This window comes from Schistocerca piceifrons, chromosome 11, assembly GCF_021461385.2.
Source record: "Schistocerca piceifrons isolate TAMUIC-IGC-003096 chromosome 11, iqSchPice1.1, whole genome shotgun sequence".
Lineage (NCBI taxonomy): Eukaryota > Metazoa > Arthropoda > Insecta > Orthoptera > Acrididae > Schistocerca > Schistocerca piceifrons.
This window is the reverse complement of record NC_060148.1, coordinates 127698048-127715561: the sequence shown is the minus strand read 5'-3', so window position 1 is coordinate 127715561 and position 17514 is coordinate 127698048. Positions and strand designations below refer to the sequence as shown.

The following is a 17514-nucleotide window of genomic DNA, read 5'->3' as shown; positions in this document are numbered from 1 at the left end:
TTGAAAAATCATTACCCCCAATAAAGCAGTGTCTAAGCGTGCCATAAATTTATTTTATGGTAATGCTGTGTCACATTTTTGCCAAGTCTATTGATAGCTTCTTAGTAAAAGTAATTATTTATGTATCATGTATGTAATTTTCTTTGAATAAATGGTATGAATAAAATAAAACTTTAGAACTTTTCTGCGCGACACACATTATCATATTTTACATTTATTTATATGGGATAAATTGTTTCACTTAATGAGCATTTCGCACTACGAATAAGATTCTGGAATGAATTATGCTTTTTATGCGAGGTTCCACTGTACGTTTTTCACTGATTCTAAATGGGTTGTGCACCTCTTTCCAGTCTGCTGATACAAATCATTTTTCATTCGATAATCCTCAATTCCCTTTTCATTCATTAATCTTCCAGTTTTAACTACAAATGATCAAGTAGTTTGATTTCTAACGTCAGTGTGCCTATAGAAATGTCAATAGCAGGTCTGCTGCTTACCATAACTTTTATTAAACATTGTATTAGGGAGAGTTAGGTTATACCAGTAAATCCAGTTTCATTAAAAAATCGAACCCCTGTGTTCAAACATCTGCTTCAAACATCTGATTGCTTTACAAATGAGTTAATGTTTAAATATATGACATTAAACATGAGAGAACATTTTTTGAAAAAGTTTAAAATTATGATTAAACTTGTTTGGAAGTTAGTAAATGCTCTCATTATGAAACACTGGGTAAATATAGCCTGGTCGGTTTGCACTCCACCATAAGCAAAAGCAAGTTTTTCATGCATCTCAATGTTTATGGCAACATATCTCCTGAAGTATGTATTGCACTGAGACATAATTTTGCAGATACATTCAACGATATATGTAGATACTGTGTGCAAAGTGTGTGGTGAATGGAGTTAGTACTAAATAAGTAATAAATTAAAATGTCATGCTTGATGTTCAAGTTTCAGTGCACGCCGTTTTAAGCAGAATGTGGTTTTTCGTGCATCTAAATGTCTTTTATGCCAAAGGGGAATTTCACAGTAATTATTTTTTAGTTGACATGTGACAAAAAGTTAAACTTACCATAGCTCTTGTATTTAGTAATTGGTATGTACCTTTCAATTTACAAAAATTTAAACAACTGATACAAGTAGGATAACCATTAACGACAAGTTACAATTTTATTTTTGTATGTAAAATATATCATCTTACATTTGTTATGCATGTGACAGAGAAGAGGGCTAGAAAAAATTGTTTTGGTGATTTGAGAAAAATCTTCTGAAGTTTAATGTATAATTTTTTACTGGTAACCAGAACCTTTCATTAAGATTCCATGGTAATGGAGACTATTTTCATACTTCTACAACTACATCTACTAACTGCATATCGTTATAGATGCTAATCCAAATTAGCCATCTGACACTTTGTCCTTATGAAACTTAATTGTCATAGATTTTGAAAGTAATAGGATATATCACAAGAACACTATAAAACAAGAGTAAAGTCTATGAATTTATGAGGCGACCCCATGATGAGAGCCACATTTCACACAAAGATGTCAAAATGAAGTCCACAATTACTCTATAAGGCTACATTCACAGACAGACATTAAATTCCAGACCGGGCAACAGTGTACTTACACCAGCTACTGAACATACATTGTAGCAAGAAACCCAACAGCAATAATCAGTCAGTTTCTCCAGTCAGTTGTTGGTTCAGGTGAAACAGACACTATACTGGTACCATCAGTCAGAACATAAACATTCTTGTCATTTGGTCTCACAAAGGTGGCATTCTTACTTTCTACAAAATGTCTCCTCTATCTCATCATCTACATTTGGCATAACAACTGAGGTATTACGTGGGCCCATATGACACTCGGAATTGATAATTGGTGATATCACAGACAAAGAAAGCCTTAATAACATCACATGTATCGTTTACAGTGACTCAAATCTCTCCTTTTCATGATGTTTCACCCACAACTATGTCTTCTTTTATTGGTGACAGTTCGCAACAAATTTGATCTAGTAGCACTGCTTGCTCATGGGTGACCAAGGTAGTGCTTTCTTACATCTGCAGACTGCTTTTCCCAATGCTTGAGGAAAACTTTTACGAGTGTTTATGTCTTGTCGCTGCTTGTTAATTTTTTCTTGCCCTCACTGACAAGATTTCATTTCTGTTGCTCTTCCCGCCCTGCCAATGTTGCACTAGTTTTCTTCTTTTGTCGATACTTCCTGCTTCACTTTTCTGTGTTTTTCTTCTTCACCTGCTAGCTTCTTCCTCCAATTTTTCCAGCTTACTTTCCCAGGTGTATGAGATGCGACCCTAGATTTAGCCACTGTTTGGAGTAAGAATAAGCTTGCCACATACGTGAAACTTGAACAATGCTACACGTCATATTTCAGGAACAAACAATATTACTTGAGAATTGATGGTTCAGATAGATTCAATTGGTGATGATGAAATTAAGCACCTAGAAGTTCTCAATCCAGCACAAACTGTTTCACAGTTTCAGCACAAAAAATTAGCTTAGATTGTTAGACGTGTGACGAGAACTGCATGTCCAGATTGTTGGCAGCCATTTCAAATAATTTGGGCAGTATTTCCAGACAAGATTCATGATGCCAGGTGCAACTATGAACAGTACTAACTTTGGAAAATACTTTCTGCTTGCTCTGGGAGGATAAAAAAGTCACATACCCAACAGGAATTAAAAAATTTTCATGTTTACTGTTACAAAAGTCGTGGTACAATAATTTCTGATAGTTAATTTTGTTATACGAAGAGTCATTGCGAAAGTCGTGGCAACTATAACTTATCTCAAAAATGATAACAAATGAAGATATTCTGAAATATGCAAGTTGAATGCTAGTTCATATGTAAATGTGTGTCTACCCACGGAGCAACTGTTTGGTACAGTAGAGCAGCATTTTCTACCGTTCCCTCTAGCTCCTGGTGGCATTGTCATGAATTACTTCCACAGTGAACTGCAATCTTTATGATAGTGCTGTTATAGTCAGGTAATATCTGTCCCAATTGGCTGCTCGACTCACAATGTGGTCTCTCTTCACGCTCCTCTCTCCTGCATAGTACTGCCATCTAGCATCGCATCACATTACTGTGGATTCTTGCGAAGACTCCAGATTCCGTGAAATCTGCGTAGTTTCTAATATACTGTTGTACGCTGTTGCAATTGACAATAAAACATTTTTTGCAACAACAAACTTTTTTTTGTTTTTATGTGGCAATACCGGTTCCCATCAGATCGCCAAAGTTAAGTGCTGTCGGGCTTGGCTAGCACTTGGATGGGTCACCGTCTGGGTCGGCAGAGTGTCGTCGGGAAGTGAGGTGCGCCCAGCCCTTGTGAGGACAGTTGAGGAGCTACTTCATTGAGAAGTATCGGCACTGGTCATGAAAGCGGACAGTGGCCAGAAGAGCTGTATGCTGAACACATGACCCTCCGTATCTATGTGCAGTGAAGTCTGAGGATGACATGGTGGCTGGTCAGTACCATTGTGACTTTGAGGCCTGTGGGTGTTTGTTTTTGTATCTTTATAGTGTTTGATCCAGTTGATATGGGAGAAGGAGACACTGCCAGAAGAATGGAAATTGGCTATAATGTGCCCAATATACACTACTGGCCATTAAAATTGCTACACCAAGAGAAAATGCAGATGACGAACGGGTATTCATTGGACAAATATATTACACTAGAACTGACATGTGATTACATTTTCACGCAGTTTGGGTGCATAGAGCCTGAGAAATCAGTACCCAGAACAACCATCTCTGGCCATAATAACGGCCTTGATACGCCTGGGCATTGAGTCAAACACAGCCCGGATGGCGTGTACAGATACAGCTCCCCGTGCAGCTTCAACGCGATACCACAGTTCATCAAGAGTAGTGACTGACGATTGTGATGAGCCAGGTGCTCGGCCACCATCGACCAGACATTTTCAGTTGGTGAGAGATCTGGGGTATGTGCTCGCCAGGGCAGCAGTCGAACATTTTCTGTATCCAGAAAGGCCCGTACAGGTCCTGCAACGTGTGGTCGTGGATTATCCTGCTGAAATGTAGGGTTTCGCAGGGATCGAATGGAGGGTAGACCCACAGGTCGTAACAAATCTGAAATGTAACGTCCACTATTCAAAGTGCCTTCAATGCGAACAAAAGGTGACAGAGATGTATAACCAATGGCACCCCATACCATCACGCCGTGTGATACGCCAGTATGGCGATGACGAATACACGCTTCCAATGTGTGTTTGCCACAATGTTGCCAAACGCCGATGCGACCATCATGATGCTGTACACAGAACCTGGATTCAACCGAAAAAATGACGTTTTGTCATTCGTGCACCCAGGTTCGTCGTTGAGTACACCATCGCAGGCACTCCCGTCTGTGGTGTAGCGTCAAGGGTAACCGCAGCCGTGGTCTCCGAGCTGATAGTCGGTGCTGCTGCAAATGTTGTCGAACTGTTCGTGCAGATGGTTGTTGTCTCGCAAACGTCCCCATCTGTTGACTCAGGGATCGAGACGTGGCTGCACGATCCGTTACAGCCGTGCGGATAAGATGCCTGTCATCTCGACTGCTAGTGATACGAGGCCGTTGGGATCCAGCACGGTGTTCCGTATTACCCTCCTGAACCCACCGATTCCATATTCTGCTAAGTCATTGGAACTCGACCGATGCGAGCGGTAATGTCGCGATCAGATAAACCGCAATCGTGATAGGCTACAATCCGACCTTCATCAAAGTCGGAAACGTGATGATACGCGTTTCTCCTTCTTACACGAGGCATTGACGACGTTTCACCAGGCAATGCCGGTCAACTGCTGTTTGTGTATGAGAAATTGGTTGGAAACTTTCCTCGTGTCAGCACATTGTAGGTGTCGCCACCGGTGCCAATCTTGTGTGAATGCTTTGAGTAGCTAATTATTTGCATATCACAGCATCTTCTTCCTGTCGGTTAAATTTTGCGTCTGTAGCACGTCATCTTCGTGGTATAGCAATCTTAATAGCCACTAGTGTACGAGAAGGGAAGTACTATGAAATCTGGTAACTGCAGAGGAATCAGCTGGTTGAATGTAATATATAAGGTACTGTCCATCATTATCCTCAGAAAATTGCAACCATTCATAGAGAACAACATACAGGAGTACCAAGCTGGCTTTCGACCGAACCGATCAACAATAGATCACATTTTCACACTAAGACAATTGTTCGAAAATCACTGGGAATATGATAAAGATAGCTACAGCCTGGTCATCGATTTTCAATGTGCAGGAATAGCCTATACAATGCAATGCGTGACTCCAGAATCCCTGAGAAGCTAGTGAGAATGGTGCAAGCTTGTATGGAAGGGTCAAAGGCAGCAGTACATTTCCGAGGAGCCACATCAGAAACATTAGAGATTGGACAGGTCTCAGACAAGGGGATGCTCTCTCATGTGTTCTGTTCAATGTCATCTTAGAGAAAGTAATAAGAGTGTAGGCAACAAGAGTGGGCTGGAGTTTAGATGGACGGTAACTTCAGTTGTCTCGCGTATGCAGATAACATAGCACTTCTCAGTGAATCAAAGCACGAGTTGAAAGGAATGTATCAGAAAATGGATGATCTTGCACATAAGATAGGGCTCAAAGTGAATAAAGACAAAACAGAGTTCGTGCAGAAAAAAAAGAGCAGGAAGAATTTCTTGAGATAGATGGCAAGAGGTTCAAGAGAGTACACCAGTTCAAATACTTGGGATGTTGGTTTACCACGGATGACAACATAAAAATAGACATCAAGGCCAGAATAGCAGTGGGAATGAAATGCATGTATTCCCTCAGAGAGACGCTCGGCTCTAAATCGTTCTCAGTGAACACTAAGATGAGAATCTACAACAGAGTTTTATGCCCAGCAGTAATGTACAGTTCAGAAATATGGAGCACTACTAAGCGAGAAAAGAAAAAACTATTAATATTTGAAAGAAGAAGAAGAAGAAGAAGAATGAGGAAGATATGGAGACCAGTTTTAGACAACTGAGAATGGTGGAGGAAAAACTAGGAAATCTACCTTCTGATGTGACAACCAACTATACTACAGAAGAGCAAAAGAATACAATGGGTGGGCCATGCCAGGCACTGCGTCAATAGCAAAGCCTACAACAGGCAATGAACACACAGCACGTGGTCAGAGGAACTGTCATTCGTCAGTGCCATCTGCTGTGGCAATGATACGTTTTTGCCCCTGCATTTATTGGTTTTGTTAATGTTCGCCCTATAGTTTAATATAGGGGTCATCTTAACATTTACAGGTGAAGCTTTGGTCATTGACGTTTTGTTCGAATTTATTTTGACGAGTTCCAAAAGGTATATCTTGGCAAATAGTACTATTTGTTTGAATAGGTTCGAGATTTCCCGATACGCAGAAGCACTCGACGCAGTATCGATCTTGCTAGGTCAATCGCGTGACTTTTGACTCGTGGCACTATTGCAGTGAAGTGATACACGAGGAGCTATGAACTATAGGCACTACAGCAATCTCAGGCTCTGCTTAAAAACTGACAATTTTGTGAAACACAGGAGGAAATAGCATTACATTCGATCAACTCTCAAATTTTCATTGTATTTGAATTGGTTTGCAGTAGAAGTTATCATACATATATGGATACCGTACACGTATATTGATGCTGCTCGTTGAGTACAGGTAACATTCGGAGACGAGAATCTTGTCCTTCAAAAACCCATTACATGATTCTGAACCCAAGTCATTATTTTACTTGGTTGTGAGAAACTAATCATTTACGAAGTGAGTTGCAAATGATAATTCAGTAGCTGTTGTCGTATTAGTATATTGGGGGGGGGGGGGGGGATGCTACTAGGTTTTAATCTGATTTAGATCAAGATGGTGCATTCAGATCAAACAAGGATAAAATAATTCAGAATGAAATATCTAGCAAACAGAACAAATGGCATTAAAGTGAGTGCAATGGCTATCACAAATTAAGTTGTAGTGAAGAGACCCATTGTGGAGATAGTACCAACAGATGTGGGTCGAGCAAAAGTTTGAGATTTGGACCGAATCTTGACTGCGATCTTTCGTTTGTGTGTTAGCTGCTGTTGTCGCGTATGACCTGCCCACCTAGAAGATATAGCCGTCCATGTTTCAGTTTTGTTAAAGCACAACACTATGGAAGGCTCGGAGGGAGAACAGGGACAAGATTTTAGCAGAGAACTGGGTGTGGCGAGGGCAGTGGTGAGCAGGAAGCAAATTTTGTCTCGCTGACTACTACGGGAATCTATACTGTGTACTTCAGTTGTTTATGGACATCTATCACAGTTTACCTGAATCCATTTGTAGTTAGAATTGAACTGACTTTAAAATTGGACAGGTATTCGACAATAGCATACATTTCTGTAGCAGATGCTAAAAGTATAGACAAGTGGTGTGTCAGCTGCTATGGGAGGATGACAAGCAGACGATATGTTTTGTAATGAAAGACATTGTAAGATTCTCACATAAGTACAAAAGCGAAATCTGCTGTATGATTTAAAAATCAACATATTTGGAAGAAACAGTCAAATATTTGTGAAAAGGAAGATGCAAGTTTCACAATTGCACTGCTAGGCTGATGGCAATAATGATAATGTGCTACATTGAGCGTAGGTGGAAGAACATGGGGCCCAATCAAGACATCACTGACAATGCCTGCCCAAACATTCACAGAAAATCTGTGTGGATGACGTGATCTCACAATTGCGTGCGGATTCTCGTCAGCCAACACGTGTTGATTGTGAAAATTTACAATTTGATCATGTTGGATGAAGCCTCATCCGTAAAGAGAACATTTGCACTGAAATTAGGATTGACACATTGTCGGATGAACCGTTCGCAGAAGTGTACCACGGACGACGGACTAAGCGAACAAAAAAGACAGTAACGTTAATAATTAATGTAAAGAAATTCTTTTTGTTTATTTTATCTCTTCATGTGTTATCAAAACGTAGACAATCAATAAATGGTATAAGTTTAGAATAGGTGTATGTAAATTTTTAAACAAATATGTTAACATCAATAAAAGTTTATTTTGATTAGACAGAACATTTTAAAAATCAATTTTTCTCGAGGAGCCTCTTAAAAAAAGTAGGGTTATCTTGTTTGTATTCAGGGTCGTCTTATACTCGGGTAAATACGGTAATCTTAAAAAAAAAAAACTGAAATTGGACAACATAGGTGACATTGGCAAAAAAGCAAAATTTGGCAAAAAGATTAAATTGAATCTGGCAAAAAAGTAACACCAAATCTGCCAATAGAGTTTGTTGAGCAACTTACTAATGCCGTTGCACCGACTAAATGACAGTGTGATGAAACATGCCGCTCTTCATTAGATCTTCTCTGTCTGTTCTGTCAGGCCTACATAGCAAGGATCTCACACAGATGAACCGTACTGAAGAACCGGTTTAACAAGTGCCTTGTAAGCCATTTCTGTCGCGGATGACTCTGTCTGGCATTTGCTTTTCTTAAGTTTTGTTTTATGTGGTCACTATACTAAAGATAACTCTGCATAGTTACTGCTAGATATTTTACACTAGATACTGTTTCTAGCAGTTTCTCATCAATAGTGTGTGTATACAGTAGTGACTTTCTTTTCTTTTGCACACACAGGTTGTTACATTTATTTATGTTCCGTGTTAGCTACACTTTTCATCAGTCCTCTGCAAGTCATTCTGAAAATCGATACTGTATCCTGGTATTGCTACGTTCTCACAGACAACCACATCAGCTGTGAACAGTCTTAAGCCACTTCCGACGCTTTCTAGTCGATCATTTATACAGGGTGTTACAAAAAGATACGGCCAAACTTTAAGGAAACATTTCTCTCTCTCTCTCTCTCTCTCTCTCTCTCTCTCTCTCTCTCTCTCTCTCACACACACACACACACACACACACACACACACACACACAAAGAAAAGATGTTAAGTGGACATGCGTCCGGAAACTCTTACTTTCCATGTTAGAGCTCATTTTATTACTTCTCTTCAAATCACATGAAACATGGAATGGAAATACACAGCAACAGAACGTACCAGCGTGACTTCTAACACTTTTTTACAGGAAATGTTCAAAATGTCCTCTGTTAGCGAGGATACGTGCATCCACCCTTCGTCACACGGAATCCCTGATGCGCTGATGCAGCCCTGGAGAATGACGTATTGTATCACAGCCGTCCACAATACGAGCACAAAGAGTCTCTACATTTGGTACCAGGGTTGCGTAGACGAGAGCTTTCAAACGCCCCCATAAATGAAAGTCAAGAGGGTTGAGTTCAGGAGAGCGTGGAGGCCACGGAATTGGTCCGCCTCTACCAATCTGTTGTCGAGAAGCATACAAACACTTCGACTGAAATATGCAGGAGCTCCATCGTGCATGAACCACATGTCGTGTTGTACTTGTAAATGCACGTGTTCTAGCAGCACAGGTAGAGTATCCCGTATGAAATTATGATAATGTGCTACATTGAGCATAGGTGGAAGAACATGGGGCCCAATCAAGACATCACCGACAATGCCTGCCCAAACGTTCACAGAAAATCTGTGTGGATGACGTGATCTCACAATTGCGTGTGGATTCTCGTCAGCCAACACGTGTTGATTGTGAAAATTTACAATTTGATCATGTTGGAATGAAGCTTCATCCGTAAAGAGAACATTTGCACTGAAATGAGGATTGACACATTGTCGGATGAACCGTTCGCAGAAGTGTACCCGTGGAGGCCAGTCAGCTGCTGATAGTGCCTGCACACGCTGTACATGGTACGGAAACAACTGGTTCTCGTGTAGCTCTCTCCATACAGTGACGTGGTCAACGTTACCTTGCACAGCAGCAACTTCTCTGACGCTGACATTAGGGTTATTGTCAACTGCACGAAGAATTGCTTCGTCCATTGCAGGTGTCCTAGTCGTTCTAGGTCTTCCCCAGTCGCGAGTCGTAGGCTGGAATGTTCCGTGCTCCCTAAGACGGCGATCAATTGCTTTGAACGTCTTCCTGTTGGGACACCTTAGTTCTGGAAATCTGTCTCGATACAAACGTACCGCGCCACAGCTATTGCCCCGTGCTAATCCGTACATCAAATGGGCATCTGCCAACTCCGCATTGGTAAACATTGCACTGACTGCAAAACCACGTTCGTGATGAACACTAACCTGTTGATGCTACGTACTGATGTGCTTGATGCTAGTACTGTAGAGCAATGAGTCACATGTCAACACAAGCACCGAAGTCAACATTACCTTCCTTCAATTGGGCCAACTGGCGGTGAATCGAGGAAGTACAGTACATACTGACGAAACTAAAATGAGCTCTAACATGGAAATTAAGTGTTTCCGGACACATGTCCACATAACATCTTTTCTTTATTTGTGTGTGAGGAATGTTTCCTGAAAGTTTGGCTGTACCTTTTTGTAACACCCTGTATACATTGTAAACAGAAATGGTCCTGTCACTGTCCCTAGATATACTCCGGAAATTACCTTTACATATGTCAATTTTATTCTGTTAATAGCAGTGTGTTGAGTTCAGTCTGCAAGGAAGTCCTGAATCTAGTCAGAAATCTAATCCAGTACTTACCAAACTCCCCTGCTCTACCCCCCCCCCCCCTTCCCCCTCCCTTCCTCCTCCCTTCCTCCTCCCCCTCCACACACACACACACACACACACACTAAATGGCAGGGTGGGACGGTGTCAAATTCCCTTCCTGAAGTCAGGTAACACAGCATCAACCCGAGTGCCTTTGTCTGCAACAGTATCGATCTCGTGAAGGAACAGAGTTTGTCTACAACAGTATCGATCTCGTGAAGGAACCGAGTTGTCAGAGTTCCTCAGCCTCTTTTTGCAGAATCCATATTAATTTTTATAGAGAAGATTTTTGTTCTCGAGAAGCATAATAATTCTTGAGCATAAAACATGTCCCTTATGTCTACAACAGATAGATGTCAACGATATGGATCTAAAAGTGTGGGCATCTACCTTACAGCCGTTCTTGAAAAAGTGATTACTTGCAATTTTTTTCCAGTTGATAGGTATGCTTCGTTGCTCCAGTGATGTACAATAAACCGCTACTAGAAGGGAGCAAGTTCTTTCGTGTGATCTTAACTCATCTTGTCCTGATGGCTAACAATTACTAAGCGATTAGATTTCTTTTTCTACTCCGTGATCGGTTATCTCAATTTTTGCTATTTCGACCTTCATACAATGATTGAAAGGAGGGACTGTGTTATGAGCATCTGTGCTGAATCAGTTTTGGAAGACCGAATTCAGTATTTTGGTCTTATTTCTCTTATTTTCTGTTTTGGTGTCAGTGTGATCTCCGAGTGGAAGAAGACATGATTTTGACAACACTGATTTTACATTAGACCAAAACCAGTTAAGGTTTTTACTCAGATCAGCTGACAAAATTTTAGTTTGTGTCATTTAATGCTTCTCTCACTGCGATGTTAACCAGTTCCGCCCATACAGCTGGACGTCTTCTTCCGAGGTGAATCGTTTGCCCCTCGGAGCCTTTTTAAGGGGACAAAAAATGACGTAATCATAGGGAGATAGATCCAGAGTGTATGGAGGGTGGCTGAGAACCTCCCATTTGAATTTGTACAGGAATGCCGCGACTGTGTTGGCTGTACGAGGCTTTGCATTGTCATGGAGCAGAATGTCCCCACAGGTGAGATTGCCTGGTGATTTTGATTTGATCGCTTGGCAAAAGGTAGTCAAGGTTTGCAAGTACCATATTTACTCGAATCTAAGCCGCACATTTTTTCCGGTTTTTGTAATCCAAAAAACTGCCTGTGGCTTAGAATCGAGTGCAAAGTAAGCGGAAGTTCTGAAAAATGTTGGTAGGTGCCGCCACAACTAACTTCTGATGTCAAATATATGTAGCGCTATACAGGCATGCTTGGCAGGCACAAAGATAAAGACTGTTTGGGATGGTTGTCAATATGTCCAACTCTACGTTCTGAATTTTTTGCTACCTGTGAGAAGACATGGTTGCTAATAGGAACTTTTATGAATTGTGAATCACACGCAGTATTCTCTTCACCATAAGAATAATACGAATATAAACATTTTGCCATGTATTCTTTGGTGTTTGCTGCCATCTCATTTAAATCCTGTCTGCCTAATAAACTACGAAACTAGAGTGAGACAACAGCAAACACGGAAGAATATACATATCATGTCATGTTTATATTCGTATTATTCTTAAGCCTAATAGTGATACAGTCAGAAATGAAGCATGGTAATTGATTAGATTTTTAAATCTAAGGTGACTCTAATTTGTGTGCAGAATGTAATGTACTAAAGAGGTGTCTGCAAAGATTTTCAAACGGAGAAAAATTTTCGCTAAACTTTCGTTCAGAACATCTATCACACGCAGTCTATTATTTGGTTCTTGTTGATCATTATCAAAGAAAGCAGCAGTGTAAGTAACAACAAATAGCAGTCTCTTGCCATTGTTTTGCTAATGAGACGATTTTTTTTTGAAATTGTAGGCTGCGGTGGCACGCACAAAAGCAAGCCATGCAGCGAATGGCGACAGGTCGTAAACACTCATTATCAGAATGCGACAAACAATGCACAACACAGTACAATAATGCATTTTGAGCTTACAATAATGCATTTTGAGCTTACAATAATGCATTTTGAGCTTACAATAATGCATTTTGAGCTTACAATAATGCATTTTGAGCTTACAATAATGCATTTTGAGCTTACAATAATGCATTTTGAGCTTAGAGTGACGGAAACACCTATAACAAAGAGAACGGCACTTATCAGATCAAAGAAAAATAAGCATTCAATTCAAACCAACACTTGAAAAAGGAAGGGTACCCGTATAAATACGGATGGAGCGCCTGACGCATAGCTGTGATGTCCTGGTAAAGCTTAACTGCTAAGCTTACCACAAGAACCAAACTACTGTAGCTGTATCGTCATTCATTCGACCCAAATTGTGTCTCATATTACAGTGGACCAACTTTCGTTTCGATTTGGAGGTGCGGTCTAAAACGTTTCTCTCCCCTTGCATTTCGAGTCTCAAATTTCAGGTGCGGCTTAGATTCGGGGAAATTTTTTTTCCTTGATTTTGAGTCTCATTTTTCAGTTGCGTCTCAGATTCGAGTAAATACGGTAACTCTGGGTATTCACTGTAGTCCTGTACTGCAGGAAGTGAATCAGAAAGGGTCCATCTCGGTCAGAGGAGAATGTCAGCATAACGATTCACCTCAGACGACGACGTCCAGTTGTAAGTGCAGAACTGGTTAACATCGCAGCCCCGGGAATTGTATGAGACTGCCATGCAGTGTCTTTTGTCACAGTGGGACAAGCGTCTCAACAGCCAGGGTCAATACTTCTAACATACAGGTACTGGTTTCTGTAATTATGCCTCTGGCTCGTTTCTTTTTGAACGCCCCTTATATGCTACGACACCGCCGTCATTGAGTGTTTTGAGAATAGTTGTTCTGGAATTGCCAATTTAGTTTTATACCTTTTTGTAATTTTATCAGAGGAAATGCTTTCTGTTTCAGTGAGCGACACTGGTGAGGAACGCGAAAAAAGCAAAATCGACAACCTCGTCCAGTTGCACGACAGTGGCATTTCACGGCTGGCGTTCCCCCTCGCCCTCAAGATGATGTTCAACTACGATGCAGAGTCAAATGCGTCTGCCATCTTGCGAGCCATGTACCGCGAGACAGTGCCAGCTCCGCACCACCTCGTACTCAACTTGGACCTCGAAGGCGACAGCGAGTGGGCGACAGAGTAAGTTTCCCCTACTAATACGGGTTTGCGACTCCGGCATTGTGCCAGGATAGCAGACCACACGGGGTCAGATTTTTGCAGTGGACCAGAGTCTCAATACTGTTCTGCAGGTACTTTGAGGGACTCGGCTTGCCCATCTCGGGGCCCCTCGCTTCCCATTGACGAACTGACAGTCCCCCCTTGTCAGATTTAGTCTCTCAGATCTTCCCAGGTGGTGTGTAGGTAAACAGGGATACTTTTTGTGATTTATCAGTGGACACAGGACTGGCAGTAAATGCTCAACCTGCCAGAGGCCGCTGGCTACAGATTTCGGTAGTCGTGACTGTCTCAGCTTGTCTTTTTGGAGCTGGCCAGGGTGGCTGAGCGGTTCTAGGCACTACAATCTGGAACCGCCTGACCGCTACGGTCGCAGGTTCGAATCCTGCCTCTGGCATGGATGTTTGTGATGTCCTTAGGTTAGTTACGTTTAAGTAGTTCTAAGTTCTAGGGGTATGATGACCTCAGAAGTTAAGTCCCATAGTGTTCAGAGCCATTTGAACCATTTTGTTTATTTTGACACTGAGTGTAATATATTTCTTGATTTTGTAACTCATTTATATAGCCTTAAATAAGTCAGTATGGTTGATAGTAGGAAGAAAATTCTGGCAATGATATGCTAGGAAGTGGGCTTTTGATCCTTTCTAAAGTACAGTAACTTTCAATACCTGTAGAATAATGGATGTAACACATGCATAATACAGGGTGTTCAAAAAGCACTCTATGCAGTGCCATATGATTGTTGGCCGTGCGTGCCGTATGATTGTTCGCCTGCTTGGGTTACTTCCCTTCAAGAGGACTCTCCCAACATTCCACTGTTTCGTTTATCTCAGCCAGCATCAGTAGTATAGTTGGTGTGTGTCGTTAAGTGTTGACGTGAACATTTAAGTTTAGTTCCTTTGTTCGTTTGTTTCATTTTTCTCACTGTTAAAATGCTAACCATGGAAGATTGTGTGTTTTTAGTTGAACAAGTGTTCAAAGCTGGCAGTAAATACACAGTTTCAGTTTGTCAAACATTTTATTCAGGTTTCCTGGAGACAACACTCCCACATCGCAATACTGCACGAGATTTGATAACAAATTTCGAAGTATGGGTTCAGTGATACATGCACCAAGAAGTGGTCGTCCTAGTGTTTTGTCTAAGGATAAACTACTCAACATTTCTGATAAAATGTCCACGAGTCCGAACAAGTCAGTAAGAAAACTCGCCCAGGAAATCGATGTTAGTGTCAGAATGGCCCACACAGCTGTAAGGAAAAAATTAGAACTTTTCCCATACAAAGTGACAGCCGTGCAAGAACTGAAAAATACTGATTGTGGCAAGAGACTGCATTATTGTCAATGGTTCAAAAATTTTGTTCAACAAAATGGAAGGGATATTCTTAATGAAACGTTTTTCACTGATGTGTGGTTTCATTTATCCAGTTACATGAACTTGCAAAATTCTCTTTTGTGGAGTACTGCAAATCCATTGTGTATTCATGAGAAACCACTTCATTCTGTGAAAATAGGAGTTTTGATTGCAATTTCTAGACATCGGATTGTGGGTCTCATATTTTTCAACGAAACAATAAATGCACAACGATACAGCAGTGATATTCTGTACCCATTCATAGGAGAACTTGTGTTAAGTGAAATACTGAACGGCTATTTTCAACAAGATGGTGCAACCACGCATACAGCTCACGTTTAAATGTCACTGCTTGCTGATGTTTTTGGTGATCGCATAATTTCACAGGGACTTTGGCCTCCACGATCACCTCACGTAAGACCACCTGACTTTTTCTTCTGGGGTGCAGCGAAAGCAGCTGTTTATAAAAACCGTCCAAAATCCATTGATGAATTGAAAACTGCAGTATCCACTTTCATGATTAGATGAATTGAATTGTGTATTCAACAACATGGGAGGGGGGGGGGACACTGAACATTTAACGTGAAAATTTGTAAGTGAAAATGAATATTCAATAAATTAATATCTTGTATTTCACTGAGTTTCATTTCAGTATATTCACTGCGGCATATGGCACTCGTGTCTGACAATCATACGGCACTGTGGAGAGACTTTTTGAACACCCCGTACAACAGTGAACTTAGTAATAGCAGCTTCTTATTGTCACTCACCATTATGTAGGTTTTCAATTCATTCTCCCTTTTTCCACTTCTTTCAGAGGCTTGCAGCTTTGTGAGCTATTACCTGAACCTTGATCTCAAATCTTGGGTCTTAATTTTTATTACATTTTCGTCCACAGCTGGAAAATTTCTTGGTATGTTTCAACTACATCTTCCTATGCCCCCCCCCCTTTTTTTTCTCCCCCGAATCGTATTTACCAACTAGGATCACGTTAACAACTTCAGTTCCTCGTCTTTCTTTGTTGTTGTTTCCTATTTTTCCAGTATTCCCTCATTTTCTCCCCATGAAATCTCTTCCTTTCATCTGCCGTAGTTGTTTCCGATTTTTTTATTTCTTCTGCTGTGAAAACCTTCCAAATTTACTATTTTGTTTTTAAAACGGTTTCTTTCTGCTACTTATGGTTCTTTGATGTTGTTTCTTTCTAGATCTTTCCTTACTTCTGTAATCCATGCTACTATTGATTTCTTCTTCCAGAAATATAGGAGTATTTGTTTTGTTAGTGTATTTCCATCCATTTGATAGAGGCTTCGGAAAGGGTTAATCTTCATTTGGCCATTACTTCAGACATTTTCTCCGTGTTTTTGCAGATCTCCTCATTTCTTCTTATTTTCCAACCATCTGCAGTTTTTATTGCAACCATTATTTTTCTAATGATCCTTCTTTCCAGTACTTCCAGTTTGTCCATGTTGCAGTTCATCGTTATGCTTTAGATCCATATAAACATTCTGGTCGTACCACTGTGGTGTAGCGTTTTAGTTTTGTTTTTCTAGATATACATTTCTTATTGTAAATATTTTTGGTCAAACCACATGCTTTTTCCATTTTGTTAATTCTTACATCTATTGCAGATTTTTCTAGTCCATTCAGGTGTATACTTTCTCCAAGATATTTAAATTTATTTACTCGTTCTATTTTATCTATTTGTGTTTCTTTGAATTTTGGCACTTTTTTATATTTGCCATGAATTTTGTTTTTTCAGCTTCCTATGCCTAATTTTTTATATTCTTGTTCGCTTAATGTTTGTGGATCAGTTACCACAAATAAGATCTTTTGCAGTATAGTTATATAAGTTTTCTCATTTTTTCCAGTTATGTAACACCCTCAAAGTAACTAAAACTTGCTATCACACGAATACTACAAGAAAACACACTCTTCAAATTTGGAGTGCTACAGAAATGTGCTTATATGTCCTAGCTGAGGAGGTAGAATTGCCAATTGAAAGAACTGGAAAGGTAACGGTCTGAAGGTCGTACCTCCACTGCCGCACAGGTAGGGCCTGCGGGTTTTCCACAGTCTGTTGGAAGCATCTATGCCTGTTGTAATTCTGCATTTCAACAACACAGTCTTTTTTTTTTTACCACCCGTTGAGTACAAATAATTTGCAGAGCACGGTGTCCAGTCACGTCAGTGTGATACCCTGTCAAAAGCCTGGATAACAATGTTATGCAGCACAGACTTCTGCGAGATGTGCAGGAAAGGAATCTGTGGGGTTCTGGAAAGTACTGACACGGATACGGAGCTGTGCCGACTGCAGTGCTGTAGCTCCCTGGGCTCG

The 17514-nt window shown here is 40.6% G+C and overlaps 1 protein-coding gene across 2 annotated transcripts in view; it reads left to right on the top strand.

The window, feature by feature from the left end:
• LOC124720007 (serine/threonine-protein kinase Pink1, mitochondrial) overlaps window positions 1-17514 on the top strand; it is a 112047-nt gene that overhangs the window by 20200 nt on the left and 74333 nt on the right. For both annotated transcript variants that reach the window (XR_007006034.1, XM_047245244.1), the window contains exon 3: window positions 13561-13792. Coding sequence is in view for 1 of the 2 variants with exons in the window: in XM_047245244.1 (XP_047101200.1) it covers window positions 13561-13792 (232 nt within the window). In the remaining variant the exon portion in view is untranslated. The remainder of the gene's footprint in view (window positions 1-13560; window positions 13793-17514) is intronic.